The sequence below is a fragment of the Daphnia magna genome, linkage group LG6 (assembly GCF_020631705.1).
Source record: "Daphnia magna isolate NIES linkage group LG6, ASM2063170v1.1, whole genome shotgun sequence".
Classification (NCBI taxonomy): Eukaryota; Metazoa; Arthropoda; class Branchiopoda; order Diplostraca; family Daphniidae; genus Daphnia; species Daphnia magna.
The window spans coordinates 8,226,206-8,244,733 of record NC_059187.1 but is presented as its reverse complement, the minus strand read 5'-3'; the positions used below and the strand labels follow the sequence as shown (position 1 = coordinate 8,244,733).

General features: G+C 40.0%; 2 protein-coding genes across 4 annotated transcripts in view; both read left to right on the top strand.

Annotated features, from left to right (window-relative positions):
* Positions 1-7: 7 nt before the first annotated feature.
* On the top strand, positions 8-2,526 carry LOC116925103. Its single transcript, XM_032931727.2, has 6 exons — positions 8-127; positions 211-656; positions 724-965; positions 1,038-1,244; positions 1,309-1,490; positions 1,555-2,526. The coding sequence occupies exons 2-6, from the start codon at positions 403-405 to the stop codon at positions 2,053-2,055; spliced, it is 1,386 nt and encodes a 461-aa protein (XP_032787618.2). The 5' UTR covers positions 8-127; positions 211-402; the 3' UTR covers positions 2,056-2,526.
* A 1,925-nt stretch (positions 2,527-4,451) lies between these two features.
* Positions 4,452-18,528, top strand: part of LOC116925099 (transcriptional regulator ovo) — a 35,458-nt gene continuing 21,381 nt past the window's right edge. The window contains exons 1-2 of one of the 3 annotated variants that reach the window (XM_032931720.2): positions 4,452-4,581; positions 6,792-6,906. The gene's annotated coding sequence lies outside the window, so the exon portion shown is untranslated. Of the gene's footprint in view, positions 4,582-6,554; positions 6,699-6,791; positions 6,907-12,316; positions 12,562-18,528 lie in introns of those variants that run through there. The other 2 variants (XM_045175501.1, XM_045175502.1) reach the window with 2 other exon arrangements.

Sequence of the window (18,528 nt, the reverse complement as noted above, 5' to 3'; positions counted from 1 at the left end):
TTGACAGCGTGTTCCATTTGGAGATTAAGTTCAACTTTCAAAGAGGACGGAATCGAACCCTGCGCCCCACTTCTACCAGCATTCTTATTAATCAATCCATTGAAATCGCAGCCTTTATTTTCCTCAAGTAAATAATGTAACGTGATAAAAAATTTTCATCGACGAACTAAAATTCCTTGTTTGCATGTCCCGTGATTTGACGTTTTCTAGCACTAATTATGTCGACTTGATGATTCTCTCGGCAGATGGTGTTGTCTGCAATTCGGAAGCTGTATTGTTTACCAAAAGAATAGAAGAAGAATCAAAGAGCAGCACGAACTTTTCTTGCGATAATCAGATGCTGGTGATGTAAACACGTGATATATTTTTTTCTGACTATTGGGTCGAATCGTTCGCTAGAGAATGGATCATTTCCACATCTTTGACGACAAAAATCTAGTCCCTCCGTGGCACAATGACTCAATGGATGTGTCCATTAAGGGTTGTTTTGTGGGTTATGACACAGTGGCCTGTATCCGAAGGAGCGTTTTGTCAGCACTTATGGTATTAACATTTGTATTGTGTCTGTTCAAAGTCGGACGCTTCCATGCTGTACATCATGAGCAAATTCATCATTATGTCATTTTCTACATGGCACTTGTTGAGTGCATTATTTGGTAAACGCTACAATTCAGAAATCAGCTGACATCAACTTCTGTAATGGCTTTGTTGATTTTATTGCAGTGTTGTTAACTGGATGCTCAGTGGTCACTATCCTGAACTTGATTTGGGTGCCACAGCATTGAAGGTCCTGCAACTTGTTACATTATGCCACTTCCATTGGGTTCAAGCATTCAGGATCCTTCACAGGGAAACCATTGCAAGAACCGTCTGGTTCCCTCTGATGGGTATTTTCTCAACTTATGTAGTTGCTGTTGCAGCGATTGGCATCCTGGACGTGGGACCCAGTTGGACCGAATGCCTCAGTAATAAAATTTTTTATTGTTCCACAATTATGTACTTTAAGTTAATATCTCAATATTTCTTCGATATCACAGAACCTTATTGGGTCATGCTCTCAGCAGCAGATTTCTTGGGTGTTCAGCTTTTCTTGATAGCAGGCATCTACATTACACGAAAAATCAATGAAGTTTCCACCTTAGAGTGTGTTAAGAAAACACAAAAAAGAAATCTCTGGGCAGTAATTTTTGCATTCGAAGTTTCAGCCATCACTGGATTGGTTTATGATGTCACTATCAAAATAAGTAAGTGAGGTTCCATATGCCGTTGAACCGAATTATTAAAAAAAATACGTTCATTTTCTTACAGTGGGCGATGAAATTGTTGGTTGCAGTGGAATATTTGCCGATACGCAACTGATTTATTCGCCAGTTTTTTTCATGTTCATGATCTTCAAATTTTGTTTGCCAATCTGGTCGTTACTGGCTGTTCTTGAACCTCTTCCAACTGGCATATCCTATTCAGAAATCCTAGCAACCAGCCATAGTGGAGTAAGCATTTATAAGATAAGATTTGAATTACGATTGAAAGAAAAATAACACTTATTGCTTATAGAGTTTGTCTGGTGCGTGCGGAGGCCACTCGGTTGGTTCGCCTTATCGAGTTTTACGCAGCTACGTCTTTGATGACAACGCACATATTTTGGGTTTGGGGGGCTCGTCTCGAAGTCGGAGCAATAGTGGTTCTACAAACTCTGAAAATTCGGAATTCTCCGCCCGCCATTTGTTCAACAGTCGTATGATGCCTACGCTCTACATTCCAGGGCATGGGCACATCCTGCCTCCAGCTCCTCGTCCACCTGCTCAAGAATGGAACAACCCGCGTGACTATTGGCGATCTCGTCAGCGAGTTAGCTCGTCTGGTCAACTATCAGCCATGGTGAGAAATCCATCGTTATCCATCATTTCAGAAGAAGTCAATGGTTTGTCGACAGCATCTCAACCACCATCTGATCTTCAACGTACTTCAACGCCTGTGCCAAATGGCAGCAATCAACATTTGCTCGTCGACATTCATATTGCAGAAGATGAAAGCGTCGAAGAAGAGGATGCATAGCAAAATTTTGGAATAGAGAATCCTAATTAGTTTATTTTTCAAACAGTTTTTTGGACCGTCGAGTATTTGTGACACGTTCAGTCGCAAATACTTAACCTCAATTTTTTAAAGTCATTTTATTCTTTAGAGAAAAAAAAAATGTGTAATATTTTGTTCTCTCCTGTCAGACAAAAAGTACCTCTCTAAAACGTCGGGATTTTTATTTTTTTTTTTTCATTTTCTTGACGAAACCGCTCAGAATTTCGCAGTGTACGTTCTGTTACAATTGCCTTTTATAAGACTAACGAGCTAGTTGTGATAATCCGTAACTTCCTCATCGTGCGGAATTTCCGAACTTGTTGCTTTCAGTCAAATCGCGATATATGTAATTCCCCCCTCTCTAGATTTAATTCTCATTTAAACTCGGCCTCCTTACTTCCTCTGTTGTTTACCTTAAATGATTTCGCTGAATACATGCCGATGCTGGTCAAAGCTTGTTCGCTTCCATCCGTTGGTCACAGATAAAAACTTGGTGAGTTTCATCTTCGTTTTTTTGGCCTTGGATGGGATTCTAGTTGTCTAGTCAAGCGAAGACTCGCGTCTGTCTTGGTCGGTTACATTCTCTCTTTTTCTCTAGCTACTTTTCAACATACCAGACGTAATTACCGTGCTTCTGTGACGTTCGGCTGAGCATCATGGGGGGATGAGCTGCTGCTGGAGTTAGTGGGGGTGAAGAAGATGCGCTGCCCCCTCAACATGTACGCGAAAAAACAAAACAATTCCGACCGCCCGTTGAAGGAGGCTGGTTGGAGGGGGGTGCTGAAAACGACGATGAGGTTCTGCCGAGGGGGTTGAAACAGGTAAAATGGGGTTTCGTTGTGTCTGTTCCAGAAGACAGCATCGGGGGCTTTTGTGCTGCCAGCTCAGGTAGACGATGAGATGAGGAACCTGACTTTGTCGATTTCAATGACAAGTCCTCTCCTCTCGCCTGTACAATCCGCGTTCTTCTTCTTTCGCCGCTCTCCCACACACCACCCGCCGACCTGCAAACGCCGAGGGGGGGGGGGACACGACAGCCGGACGATGTGCAGTTTGTAATTGCTCAACAACGTAGAGACAGAAAAGAAGGGGGCAAAAATTGAGGGAGAGACGAGACAGATACAAAACAAAAAAGTCAGCAGTATATAATAAGCAAGTACGCGGAAGCATTCAATTACACATGTTATACCCCATTCTCAAGGCCGGCGTACTATGTAGCCATTGTAGGCTATGTGATGTGACCAAACAAGATCGCCAATCCAAACAAAACCTGAAAACGGCTGTCACGTTTTATGACATATCCAGTTATTTTTGTTGATCGTAATTTGAACCCTCTCCGCCTGCATGATTGCAAATGACTTTTTTTTTTTTTCGTGTGTGCGTTTCAACTCTTCCATGACATTTCTTTTTGGTTTAGCCGTCAAGGTTCGACTTTATTTGGTCTGTTTACAGCCAGTAAAACGACAGCTAGTCGCGAAAAGGATTTTTTGCCCTACCCGGCAGAGGAGGTTGTGAAGTCGTAAAAAAGGTTCCAGTCATTACGTTGTGTTCGAAAAACATGAAAGGGATACTTCCTTGCATAAAAAAAAAACACTAGGCCATAATATAATAACTGTTTTTGGTATGTGTTTTGTTATTTATTATTATTCATTATTATCTGGCAATTAATTTTTTGATTTGGTATCAGTCAATCGAGTTTTCCAAGTCGACGCTAGGTGGCTATTCTGCACGTGAGTGACTCAGTGTTCGAAGAAGAAGGGTTACGCATGGTCGCTCACATTAGAAGTTGATTAATTGAACTATTATCTTTAATCATCTGCAAAATTTACCACAACTTTGATGGAAAGAATAGATGGGTTTGCATATTCAGGAAATTGCAATCCAAATGGCATAAAAAAAGATAGCTAAAAAACAATGATTTCGTTTTTTTTGGTGGAATCTGAACCATGTGCTTCACGTCCCCACGTTTTTCAAAGCACATCTTTGATTGAACTCATCTACTTGAATAAGAAATTGTGTTAGTGACTACGTTGAACAATAGATCAGTGTACGAATGAAATCAGTCGATCGACAGTTGAGAGTGCAACATTAAATATTTCATCATCAGATTGTGCGTCGTTCCAGAAGACAGCCACTTGTGTATTTACCCCATTTTGTGTGTTCAGTTCTTGTGCGTGCACCTTTGTGCCTTCATCTTGTAACTGGCTCTATGGAAACTGTGAAAAAAGACAAATTTAAAAAAAGAACTGGTAAAGGAAAAATGCCACCAGTTCATTTCCGGAGGACTCGTCATTCCATTGGCCGCCAGTGCAGCCTGAAAAATGCACATACCAAACTTTCATGTAAGATAGATTTCATGGTGGAATGGCCATGAGGCGCGCTGTGCACGATGTATTAGTCAACAAGAGAAAAATGGCTGGGTGAATCCCGACTGGCCAACATCTTCTCTGACTGCTGCTGCTGCCGAATCAATGATTCACCAACGGACTGTCCAGTTCACGATGAAAGGTTAGATTTTCAGTTCTATATATCTATCTGTCAGTTTGTGATTTGTCTCCGCCCAATGGCGCAGTAGCAATTGAACTAAAAAGCCAAGTAAACCTTCCCTACTATCACGCAATCTCACGTTAGGTTTTACCTTTCACCAATCTTGGGCCAGCGTGAGGCCAAAAGCTTCACTGACCAATGATCGAGCTCGATGAAATTGAATGTCGATTTCGGCAGGTAGAACAACGATGGCAATCCTCTCAATTCGCTAACAACTTGACAACTGATTTGTTTGTCTTTTGTTCGTCCGACTTTAGACAATCAACATCTTCCATACTTGAAAAGCCAAACATGGGGGGGAAATCGATCGATCCCTCTCTCCAACTAACTAACCCAAAATTTACGTTAGATTAGGTTTTTGGTGACTACACCGAATAATAGACGAAGAGGATATGTCTACGACAGTTGTACCAGTTGATATAATGACAGGAAGTGTTTTTATTATATTCGATGAGGACGGAGGGTGGGTTTGTTATTTCTTCTGTGTGTGACGTGTGGCCGAGCATACACACGTATCGCAATGTGAACGTCCATGACGGTCGTCTTTAGGAAATAAGAAAATAGATATTTACGAAGAGATAGCAGCCAAAGCAATAGTTGTCAGTGTCTAGTAGGGTGGTGGTTTTTGTTCCTATTGCGTTGCCAGAGAGTGTAGGAATACGTGCAGCTCGTCCGCGAAGGGGCTGCAAGAGGGAAAGAAAAAAAAAATTGTTGTTGTTGTTGTTGGGAAAAGGACGACTTCTTCTTTAACCAGAAAATATATAGGCCAAAGCAAAGGAGGGTAAAAAGTCGACCCTGGTGGGTGTAACCTCCTCCCGACCGCGCGTTATAACCGAGAGAAGAAATTCACCCCCCTCCTTCTTTCCCCTCGAAAAAAAAAAAAAGGCCTGCTGTTGTTATGTGTATGTAATCTTGCGTCAAGGAAACACAAGACGAAGGAGGGGATTTTTGAAAAAAAAAAAAAAATTTGCCAAAAAAGCCCTGAAGGAAAGAACGTACGAGAGAAAAAAAAATAAATAATGGAGATAAAATAACCTTAAAGGTGGTTATTACTTAAGGGGGTCTTCCTCCCCCTTTCCTAAAACAACAACAACAACCTAACAAAAAATTTTTTCCTGCTCAATACGAAGAGAGACCCCCCCCCCCCAAATCTTATTTTCAGCCAATATTTTTTATTATCGTACGTTTGATTTCGTCAGAGATTAAAAATATCGATAGTTAAACTGAGTTCATTGACTTTTTGTTACTACTATTATTTATTACACTCCTTTCTGTGTTTTTTTTCTTCTTCTGATATATCTTGTGTCTGTGTGTAATGGCCGAATGTTAAGAAAGAAAAAAAAAATGGAATCGAGTTGGTAGGGGAGATTAAGGTGTGTTCATGTCCGGCTGTGTACCTGCTGAGACGACTTGACTATGTTTTTTTTTTTATTTATTTTTTTTTTCTGTATGTGTACTGAAAGAGGAAGTAGGAAGAAAAAGAGGAAGATAAGGGATAACACGTCGACTATAACGTAGGTCTACTTCTCTATAGTCTTTGACAACTAACTCTACTATCTCCCGTATGTGTGTGTGTGTGTATATTACATTTCTATGGATTGACAGCACTCGTCCCCTCCACCTCCTCTCAGATATGTTTGACGAAGCAAACACCTCCCCCACCCACCCTAGAAAGAGGGAAAAAAAAAATCGTGAAAAAGGGGGCCGAACTATGAAAATGTTGCATAGGCTCAAGACCGACCGCTTTGAAACACACTGTCTCTGTGTACTAGTAGTAATGCTTATTTGACTCTTACTCTGCCGCTTTTTACGTTCTCAACAGAGAAAGGCCCTCTGTTGTTGCGTCGGCTTATTCCGTTTCTCCCTCTGCTTTTTTTTTTTTCTCTTTTCCTTTCCTTTTTTTTTTTGCTTTACTTTTTGTCGTCGTCGTTTACTGGTGTGCGTGTGTGTAGTGTGTACTAGCACGCCGAGCGACGTGAACTGAGGACTCAGTATTTCAGTTGAACGCGTCCGGTGATGATCCATCGGTGACTCCCGAAATCAAATTTTTTTTTTTAAATCGGAGAATAATAATCGTAGTAATATTTATTTAAAAAAAAAAGAAAATGGCGATTGATGGAATAATTACGATTTTTTATGTTAACAGTTTTTATTTGGATTGTGTTTTGCAGGTTGGACAAACAAGTACGAAAGCAGCGCGCGTGTTCGTCTCGGTGATTTCAACACGGAAACACGAAAAGCCGGTGGCCAAGTGATGGCAGTTGGCCGATTATCGACATGAATCGGGTAAGTGAAAACATGCGAAACTTTCTTTTTAAACATTGGCGAGTGTCAACTGCCAACCGTGGACGTTTTTTTTTTTTTTTTTGAAAGAAAAGCTTTAAATTGATGATTGATTGTAAGAAAGAAAATTTCTGGTGATGTAAAGCTTATCCCTAATCAACGTCTCATTACCTGACACACAAAAAGAAAGTATAAATCTCGCTGAGTTTCGGGTAACTGGGTTTTTTTTTTCTTCTTTTTCCGAATCCCTTCTCGTTTGCCGCTACGCCATTCGAGAGTACATAACAGTGTGCGCGTAACGAAAAAAAAAATCGCCTAAGGTTCTATCTCTTCTTCTTTTTTTTTTCTGCCTACTTTTGATCCCCCTCTCTCGTAGGCAGCTTTTGAAAAATGTCTTGGAAAGAATTAGCGCGTCGGCAGACACCCAGTGTCCGATGGTGGGTAACGATAATGTGCGCGTAAAGGGAAACCAAGGGGGGAGGGTTGCAGCATAGGCCGAAGGGACTGGAAAGAAAGAAAAAAAAATCGTTTTTAAGGAGAAGAGAGAGACCACGGGTGGTGGATATAGGCCAAAAAAGCAGGCAAGGGGTCCTCTACTTCTTTTTATTTCTTCGTCTTCTTCTTTAACTTGTTATTCTCCCCTTACACACATTCTCCCTTGTATACATTTGCGCTTTCGAAAGTGGGGCTGCCATCTAGAAAACAGCGAGACTGGAGCTCTGCTCTCGTGTAACATTGCCAAAAACTTGAAAGAATCTCTACGATGCTAATTCGTGTAGGCTATTTGGACATGTTGTGCAGTGTTTTGTGCCGATATAGAAACCCAGCCGCCAGGTGGATTGCGAACGTTTTGCGTCCCCTGAAATTCGGATCAGCGTTCATCCATGCGGATCTTAAGCCAGAGTCCCATTGCGTTGAGGGGAAGGAGAGATGGAAAAAAAAAAAAAAAAATGACATCTCTATGATTCCCGTTACGTACTAAAAGGGCGGGGGTGGGCTCTTTATCTCGGCTAAAGGTCTTAACAGTGTGTCTAACTGGTACTACGTATATATATATATATTTTTTTGTGTTACTTGGACTAGCCGACAACGACACCTCTAAATAGCCCTGAAAATGTATCAATGCTCCGCTTGGGTTTCTAGTTCCTGTGCACTGCAAAACTATACAAGATCTCTTTTTTCTTGCTTGTTGTTATGTTGTGTGTGTGTGTGTATATATTTTAGGCTCTACTTTTCTTTTTCTCTTTTTTTTTGAGGGGAAGGAAAAAATAAGGGGGCCTAGTTGGAGAAGCCTTAAAAAGTGCTGGGCCTTTTTCTGAGGGTGCTGATGCCCCTGTGTGTGTGTGTTTTTGACGAAACAGAAATAGCGAGAACGCGGGAGAGAGAGAGGCTTTCTGTCGACTTCTTGCGCAAACATTTTCTCCTTTTTTTCTTTTTTCTTGTACAGTTGCCCCTCTGGTAACGGGCGCTCCTTCCGTCGTCGCCAAGGGGTGCCTATCTTATCGCGTAAAGGTTTTTATTTTTTGTTGTTTAGGGGGGAGGGAGGAGGAGGAGGAACGTGTACACGTGGATCACGCTGGAACGGTCGATTTCAATAACGCGCTTACGTAATTTATTTGTGAAAATTTGTTTTTGGTTGAAAATGTCAATTCACGCAGAGATGGATTGCGATTCGTTTGATTCATTTTTTTGCTATTCAAAATTGGAGGAAATTATTTAAAGAGTAGAGCAATAACAATGTTCCGGTCTGCCGACAACACGAGGGGGTGGCAGTTTTAAGGAAGAAGAAAACGTACCCAATCTTATCTTTCCATTTTTTTTCTTTTCCTTTTGTTTGTTATGTCTTTCTTGCATCCCCCCGTCTCTCTCTCGTTGTCGTCTATTGGGTTCCAAAGTTCGTATTTGCCCAAGATCGGGGAGTAGGGGGTGGGGGGGTGAAGCCGCTTGGTTTGGGGCACCCATCGAAGCTTCTTGTTAACAAAGGTGCACGATGACTGAAGTTTTACATCATTTGTTTTCATCTCATCAGCGTGACTTGAACTTCGTTTGCCCACCACTTGCCCCGACCATAGATAACGAGATATATAATTTTTTGTTTTGTTTTGTTTTGTTTCGAAAAGTATTATCGAAATGGGTCAAGGTTTGTGGAGAGAAAGAGAGAGAGAAAAAAAAACGCAACTAATTTCAGCTGCTTGCTGCTATTTAGTATGAACGTACAATGAATAAAAAGAGTCGGGGGAGGGGTAGTAGCAGCAGCAGCAGCAGCAGCAACTGCTGGTTGTTGTGTGTCAATGAGACGAAGGTTTAGCCCTGCTTTTCCTCTGAATAATGAATGAACTCTGTGCTTTCCTGAACCACGAGGGAGGTAGGCCTATTGAGAGTTTTTGATATGTATAACCAACAGACACACGTATACAGTGAGAGAGACAGAGAAAGAGAGAGACTGGTGAAAATAAGAGGAAATTGTATGATAGAGATCGTCATCCGGTATAGGCCTACTCACCGATGCACTGAGCTTGTTAAATAGTGAAAAAGGAGAAAGGGACAGTTGGTGGAGTGCGTGGGCGGTGGTCGTGGTGGCAGTGGTGAATGGTATCAAATGGGGGGGGGGTTAGGTGGAGGGGGGGGGAGAGGTAGGCCTACCACCAATGTCCCTAGGTTTTTTTTTTTTTTTTTCTATCTCTTAGCAACGATCGATACAGAAGGTAAGAGTTGCGGAACTGTTCTCGCTATACAACTGGCCATCACCGTACAACGTTGCGTTTGATGTCACTTGCGGATGCATAGACACACACACACACACACGCTTCATGCATTCGTTATTAGGCCCAACCCAACATCTAAAAATCTATCCAGTTTTTATTTTATTTATTTTATTTTTTCGTGTGTCCCTACCTATCATCGAATAACGTACACATTTAGAAATATATACTGTATATACTTGAGGGAGTAACAGTTATATCGATGGTTTGTAATGCGCAGCATTTTTGAAAGAGGATCAATTTTTGTTGTGTGCTGTACGAAAGAAGAAAAGACATGTTTACTAACACGGGGCAATCTGCTGATTACCAGGCCCAGTTCCGGTTTCCAACTTGTCTTTGAATCTCTCCAGCAGAGGGTACATCATCCAATGTTGAATAGAAGGATTCCGTCCTTTTATTTATTTTTATTTTTTTTTTTTTTTCAATGGATGGAAAGAACCCCGACGTTTGTTACATAAGAAGGACAGAAAAGGGGTGTCGTACGAGCCGCGATCTGCTGGTCAAAGAGATTCCTGATGGATTTACGACTTTAGAAAGGTGGAGGGGGGAGGGGGAATACCCATTGCGGCAGTTTACGGAATGTTTTTCAACTCTTTTATACCACCGGAGAAACTCTTTGGTGTATATAACTCTTGCGTCCTTTCTTTCTTTTTTTCAAAAAAGTTTTGGATTTTGTTTGGGTAAAGCCTTTTTTTTTTTTTTTTTCGCTCTGCTTCCTCCCTTTTTATTCACTTGGTTCTTCTATAGGAAACACACCGTGTGTGTGTGTGTGTGTTGTCCCTCTTCTTCGACATCAAAGAGTTTGTAACATCTGCCAATGATGACCTAACCGGCTGCTCTTGCGTCTGTCGTTCCTCCTTTTTCATTATTGGATGTTAGATGTGGTAAAATGAGTTAAAAAAAAAAAATATATATATACATATAAAGGTGGGGGGGGGGGATTGGACGATCAAAGGTTCTCTTCTTTTCAGCACGAGAGAGCGATGTAAAGAGTTGGGAACATTTGATTTTGTGGTTATAGTTGAGGTTTGTTTCATCTGTTCTCGTCCGTTGACCCTCAGATTTTTCGTCTGATACTTTCTGGGTTGTTGACTTTTACCTGCTTTTTGCGTAGATCGAGTTGCTACCATATTAGAAAATTGGAATCGGATCTTTTTTCTTTCTCTTACCGGATGCGTAACTTGACGCATATCTCATAGGTTTTCTGTTGAGTATGGCAATGATGATACCGAATCGCTTGTTGATTAAACGTCTCGATCGAGAAATGGAAAAAAACGTTGGCAGATTTTCTTTCGTTTCCGACATGAACGACGAGGGAAATGGTTTTTATAAAGGGGCGATTTATGTGAGAAGATATTTTCTTTTTTTTTTTCTTTTTTTCTTTAATACATAAATTGACTCATTCAATGCGATTGATTGTGCGGAAGGTTTTTTTTTCCTCTTTCCCTCCACCTGGGCGCGCAGTACCTCTCGGAGAATGAAAGGGGTTGGAAAGTTCGAAAGGTATATTGCACAACAGGGGTGTTCCAGTCAAGCCCTTTGATGTCTTCCACACAAACCCCCCCTGAAAATTCAATCCTTTTTTTTTCTTTTTCTTTTACTTACCTTCTCAACTTTTTCGGCCTTGATGTGTAACAAAAACCTTTTCTTTTGCTTTCTGGTAGACCTTCGTTTCGATTCATTTTTGCATCCACAAATCCTTACGTTTCGTTTTTTGGCTTCCCTTTAACGATAAATGCAACCACAGCTGTTGCAATAATTTTTTTAAAAATGCTATTCAATTTTTATTTTATTTTGTTTTGTTTTTTTACATTTTTTCGGGGTTAACAAAAAAAAAAAATGGTCGAATTTCATACCAACATATTGGCGTTTTGTTTGGAACGAAAGCAGATGTTGAGTCATATGGAATGTGTGTTTAGTTTGTTGCCGATATTTTTCAATTGAAAAAAAAAAAAAGAAATGAAATAAACATTTTGTTTTCTTGTATATCCCCCGTTTGGGGGCTTGAAAAGAACATGTCCATCACAATTCAAACAATCCCGTTGTTGTGTCTGATTTCAGTACAAATTTTCTTTCTTTTTTCCACAACTGATTCCATTCTTTTATTTTTCGACCGTTGCACTTTCATATTTTGTGTCCGTCGAAAAAAAAAAAACCTTGTGGAATGTCTGGACAAAAATCCTCCCGTTTTTTATTATTTTGCGCCTGACTGAGAAACTTTTTTTTATTTTTTTTTTTCAAACACGATTACCATGGTAACGCTACAGCCGTGTCAAAGGTTTACTTCAGATAATTTAACCACCCCTTTTCTTTCTATCTTTCTGTAATCTCTGCTCATTTGGCGTCACGCGGATAAACGAACGCTCGGGTTGAGTCATCTGACGAAACAAAACATCTTTCGTCTAAATCATAACGTCTTTCGATGCAATCCCACCGATAATGAATCGGTGTGATGTTTCTCCATCCGTGATTACATCACATAAAGAAAAGAAAAAAACACACGCGAAAAAAAGACTAGGTTTTCTTAATCTTTACCGCTTAACTATTTCAACCGATTGTTTTTATCGCGTGTTCTTTTTTTTTTTTTCCTTGTTTCGTATCTAAACTGGACTGTAAAGATCATCTGATCCCATTCGTTGGGCGCACACGTAACGGGTTACTAGTCTATTCCATTGTTGTTGTTTTTTTTTCGTTGTGTGGTTTTCTCGCCTTGGTCAAGTGGCAATCAGTACCGTTGATGTGGCGGGGTCATCTAGTTCTCCTCGTTTTGTTTTTTGTTTTTTGGTTTAACACCGACAAGACGTCCGGGGCGTGTCTTGTGTCGTAATAAATTCTTGCGCGGATACAGTACGCCGAATCCAATCATTTTCGTTTTCTGTGGCACGAGAAGGAAAAGGTATACAAAACCTGAACATTTACATTATACAGATGTAGCCTTTTTATTTTATTTTTACATCTTTGTGTTACCTTTTTTTCTTTTTTTTCTTCTTCAACCCCTTCCTTTTTATATTTTTCTTATTCTCAATTTAACGAGTTCAGGTACAGGGAAAATGTTTGGCGCTTTTGTGTTAAAAGAAAGCTATAAAAATAGGAATAGGAAAGGGAAATGAGATGGTGGCAAAGGTAGGCGATTGGAAAAATTGGCAGTAAAAAAAAAAATTTTCGGGTTTTGAAAAGGAAAAATCCTTTTCTTTTATTTTTGTGCCGATTTTTGTGTGTTTGCGCGTGGGGGCGGCAACGGAGGGAAATGCAGTAAAAAAAAACACAACCTGACTCGTTACACACTTCCTTTTTTTTTTGTGTGTTGCTTTCTTTGAAAACCCCCTACTGCGAGTTAAGAGAGAGGTAGGAAAAACAACAGCAGCTTGGTATCGCGACTCGGGTGTAATTCAATCATAGACGTTAAAAGAAAAAAAAAAGAATACGGAAGATGTTTCTGGTTTGTTTAATAAATAAAGGAAGATTGTATTTCTACTAGTCGTAAATTTGATACCGACTCCGCCTCTTCATCAGCGATTGAAAATCGATCGAAACGATTCTTAATTGGCTTTTTTTGTTTAAATGTTTTTCGAGGGTGTAATTTTCTTTGAAACAAAAGAAGAGTTTACCCCTTGGGTTTTTTTTTGTGTGTGAAGAGAAAAGCCCAACTCATTAACACTGTCCAACACGTCAATTATCTCTCTTGGCTGTGTATAATTATAGTCGTCCAATATGCCCTCGTCGATTGTTGTACAAAGAGAAAGAGGAAGAAGAAGCGAAGGTGTTATAGACTCCTCCTACTATTTAGTGTTTGTGGTACGCGCACTCAAGTCAACACACAACAGAAGAAAGAGAAAAAGAAAAAAACGTGTGCTATCGAATAGCACGTGTGTATTGTATAGAAGAAAGAGAAAAAAAACGGGAGCGCGTGCGTGTTTTTTTGCTTCTTCTTCTTTTTTTTTTTTTTTAACTTTGTGTGTTCCCCTCGGCTCCTTTTGACTCGACAGGAGAGCTCGTTTTTTGTGTGTGATGTAACATAGAGTGCCCCTCTCCCCTTTCATTTTTTTTTTCCTTTTTTAAGAGGGGCATATAAATAGAAAAAAAAAGGAATATAAAAAAAAAAACAGAATGGAAGAAGAAGAAAAAAAACACGAGGGATTCCCTCTTCAGGATTCCCGTGTCCTTGAATGTGACGTCACTACTGTGTTTGTTTTTTTGTTTTTTTTTTTATGGGAAAAAAAATGGTCCGTTGGAAATTTAAAAGGGGAAAATTTGGTTTTATTTGAATGCCAATGATTTGTCAATGACTTGTGTATTGATGATTGTTTTATCTAGACGGTTAAAAAGAAATTGGACTTGTGAACTTCCTTTTCATTATCGTGTTGCATTTTTTTGTGTGTGTTGTATTTCACATATTTGCCCTGGTTTTTTTTGGGGGGGATTTTCTTTGATTTGATGAGATTCCACTTCAACGCAGCCGTTTTGCTTCCATTTTTGTGAGTGGATTTTGGATCTTGGCCGTTTGACCATCTCCGTTGATCGATTTTTCAAACGTGTAAACCACGTTTTTCTACAATTCATCCGTTGAAAAATTATTCAAAAAAAAAATGTGGTGATTCGAGAATGACAAAGTTCATTTTATTGCGTCAGATAAAATTCCTCTTCGTTTGGACATTGTGTCGAAAACAAAAGGGATTCACTTATCTCGACATTGCGATCCGGATCTCGAAATGGCTTATGCAACCTTTTTTTTTATTTAAATGTCATCTTTCAAAGGTCTTGCATATAAATTCTTGCATTCATCTTTCTTTTTTATAATCAAGCTTCGTCATCGTGACTTTGCCCGACATATCGAAACGTGTGAAATCATTTTTTGCTCTGCCCGTCGCGAAATGCAATTGCGCCAACGGTTCAACATCGAATCGTACAAGCAACGAAAGCTATTTTTCAAATTTGAAGCTTTTAAACACAAAGAATGTGGCCTTTTTCTCGGTCGTGAGGAAGCGGAAAAAGACGGGCACACGTTACACACACACAAAAAAAAAAACGACGGAGAAGGGTGTAGTTACGTGCACTGTTGCGAGGGTGTAACGAGGAGTTGGGTGAACTTGACACGTGTGTGTGTCTAACCCCCATACGAAAAAAGTTGCGTTCACCGCCCTTTTTTTTTTTTCTTCTTTTTTGGCGCAACAGTCTAAGAAAATAAGGGAATGTAGGTCAGAAAACAACAACGTCGGCGTGCCGGCCAAAAGCGGTTGAGGTTGGGAACATACCCCCGGACATTAAACTATGTAACATGCAACGCATAGTTTGCTGCAGCGCTCCGGAGTCAAGAGCCGGCCAGGAATCTTTTGCCGACGCTTTTATTTTTCTTTTTTCTTTTTTCTTTTTTTTTGCCAAAGGGGAAAATAAAAAGGGAAGAACACATTGTATGTGTGTTATACTCGCGCCCTCTTGCAACAAAAATTGTTGCCTCTTCAGCTCTCCTTTTTCGGGGGTTCTATCGCGCCCCCCCGTGCTTTTTTCTTCGGGCTTTCTCTTTCAGCGCTCTTTCTATTTATCCCGCCAACCTTTTTTCTTTTTTTCCTTGTTGAAGTAAACAACATTTTCTCCGGATAACGGAGCCACTTTTCCTTCAGATGGATAGCGAGAGATGCAAAAATATGCGCAACAATCCATCGTCTTTCTGTAGGATCTTGCCTCTTTTTCTCGTTTCTCGGAGAAGGGTCTCCTCATCTATAACTTGGTGATGCATATCATCTTTTTTCTTCTTGAGGGGGTTGCGTCATCATCGTTTGGTTGTTTTGCCCAGCAGCGGGGATAGACGTACAAGGGTAAAAACGAAAATAAGGGCCATGAAGATAAACATCATTTTTCTGTGTCTGTTGGTCATCAGTTTTTCTTCATTTTTTTTTTTTTTTGGGAAATAAGAAGGGGGGGGACTATCTCGTCTGTCACGTCATCAGCAACTAACTCTGTATAACCCCCCCTCATTTTAAAGAATTTATTTTTTAAATTTTTTCTGGTTAAGGTTGTCCCTTATTATTTTTGGCAGAGAATAAAAGACAAAAGAGAAAGAAAGAAGAGAATCATTTGATTGTTTGTGATACGTCTCGGATGAACCTTTTCTTTCTTTTTATTTTTCGCCATGTTGGAAGCTCAACATTCAGATTTCAAAAAGAAAAGAAAAAAAGAAAGGCAACTTCCACCTGATATTTTTATTTGCCTTTCTGCTTGAAATGGGTTGCTGGAACTTGTCCGGTGTACAATCATCCGATGGATGTGCGAGTTATTAAAGACGACCCGTTTACAAAGGTCGTCGCGGCCTCTTTAAATTTGCCCGTGCCTCTTCTTCTTCTTCTTTTTTAGCGAAAGGAAAATCCCCCCCCCTTTTTTTTGCAATAGATGGTGAGGGTAGAAGAAGCGGATGGCTTTTTATTTTCTTTCTATGGCAGAGTTTGTCCATCGTCTCCAGTACTTGAAGAACTTTTATGATTATGTGTCTCGTTTAAAAACTTGTTGTGTCGAAGCTTGATGACTCTCTTGTCCAGCCTCTCTTCTTCGTCCCTTCAACTCGATTTCTTCTTTCTTTTTTTTTTCTTTTTTGCTAGTATGCACTTGCGCATTGGCCGCCATGATATGTATATTTTAACAGCTGGGCTAAGAAGGAGACGGGTATTATTTATTTATTTTTTTTTTGTTTGTTCCCTTCTGATTTTTTTATTCTTTTTTATTGACTTGTTATGCTGCCGGCCCAACTTCCGTCTGGGCCAACCTCTTTTTTCTTTCTTTCTTTTCGCACAAACAAAAATAACCTGTCGATGGGGGTGAATGTGTAGAAGAAGAAGAAGATAGTTTGTCTGTGTATTTTGAGACCCATTCAGGCTTTAACTTTTATTATTATTATTATTACAGTTTTTTTTTTAAATGTTTTCAAGAAGTTTGAAGCCCTTTTTTTCTTTCCATTTTTTCTATCTGGCCCATCGTATCTGATTTCAGTCCCGACATCGTTCATGTAGACGTACAGAAGCTAGACCAATTTTTTTTTATTTATTTTTGATGTGTGTGTGTGTGTGTCATTCATTAGGGGCTATTTATTTCGAAGAAAAGAAGCCATAATTTGCTCTGCTGTTTATATACCCCCATCGGCTATTTTTGGCTTTGAAGGGAATTGGCGTCCCCCGTTACGTACTTTTCGATTCATTTGCGCCGCCATTACCTCGGATATCGAAGGCTTCTCTTATTAGATTGGGCCCTAGTTACCTCTAGGTCTTTTTTATGTTGTTGTTGTTGTTGCATGTTGTTTTTCTTGTGAGGGTGGGAAGGACCTTGGTGACGTGCAAGAGAACGGCGATTATTAATTGGGGGCGCATAGATTCGCTTTGCCACTCGCAAGAGAAATGTGAGAATGAAACAAAAGAGAGTAGTTGTAATTGCTGCCAGTATTTAAGTGTTAAACATTTGACACCCGACTTTTCTTTTTTCTTTTCTTTCTGGAAGTCTTAATTTTTTTTTTTTTTTGCAAATTCATCGAGCGTTAAAAACACAACGGGGGATCCCTTAGTCTTCCGACTGTTGTTTCCTTTTTACGAGTCGATTCTCATTTCTTTTTTTTTTTTTTGTTTTTTTCCTTGTTGTTTCCAGTCAAAGGAGAGAAAACGGGGCCCCTAAATTGTCTCATCGACAGGCAAGACGAAAACTATATAACAAATGACCCCAATGTTTCATGCTGACTTAGAAGAGAGTCAACAACAACAAGACACAAATGGTGCAAGTGCCTTTTTCCTGTACTGTCTTTCGCGCTCCCCCCCACCCCCATCATCAAAAACTGTAGGCGAAAAAAAAAAGGGCAAAATGGGAGAAGGAAAAAAAAAAGTTATTATACACACAAGGGCTAGAGGAAATAAGAAGAAGAAGAAGAAGAAAGGGCTGCGTCGTATTTGATGCGAAAACAGTAGAGGCCCTTCTTCTTCTTGTCTTTTATGTTTTTCTTCCCTTTTTTTTCTTTTTTTTTGCGCTCGCACACACGAAACAAAATTGGGGCCGCAAGGAAGAAGGGGGGGGCGAAAACAACAGACATCAACAAAGCTTTTGACCCATTTAAAAACCATTTGCAATAACACAGCCCTTTTTTTCCCTCTTCTTTTCGTGATGGCGTGACTTTTGAACCTGCTAACATTATAAGAATCTCATTTAATTTTTTAATTTATTATTTTTTTTTTTCCTTAAACTTTTGTGTGCGCCATTTGTTACAAGTGCGCTCGTCTTTCGCGCATTCGCCATGTGTTGTTGTTATTATGAACGGGGTCGTTACGTCACGGCTATTTGGCGTTGGTTTGCAACGTTACACATGAGGGGAGAGTGTGCAGAAAAATGTTGCAAAAAAAAATATTTTTATTTTGTTTTTCGGCCGTTTGGAGGGAAAAGGAAGGGGGGGGAGCCATGGGAACAGCAAGTGTCTATTATGATTACACTAGCGTCAAGATGGGCAAAGGCATCTCGGATAACCGTTACATTTTTCGCAATGATTCTTAACCCACCGAGAGAGAGTGGCCGTCGTTAGAAAGAAAGGAGAGGGAAAAAAAGGGGGGGGGGAGAAGGGTATAGCATCTTGTTACACACAAAGTCTTTTCTGCAATGGCCCACGGAAAGCCTCGACGGACCCGCATATTGTGTTACGTAGATAGACATTTTCTTTTTTTCCGAAGGCCTCTCTGCCAACTGTTGTGTTTATATTATGTATTATGCGACAGGAGGTCTCTCTCTCTCTTGTTTTGTTTTGTTTTTTTTTTAACTATCCGCTTCTTCTTTGGGGAGGTGAGGTAGGGGATGGATTCGCAATATATGGTGAAAAGGGAAAGGTTTTTTTTTTTTTTTGTAGGTC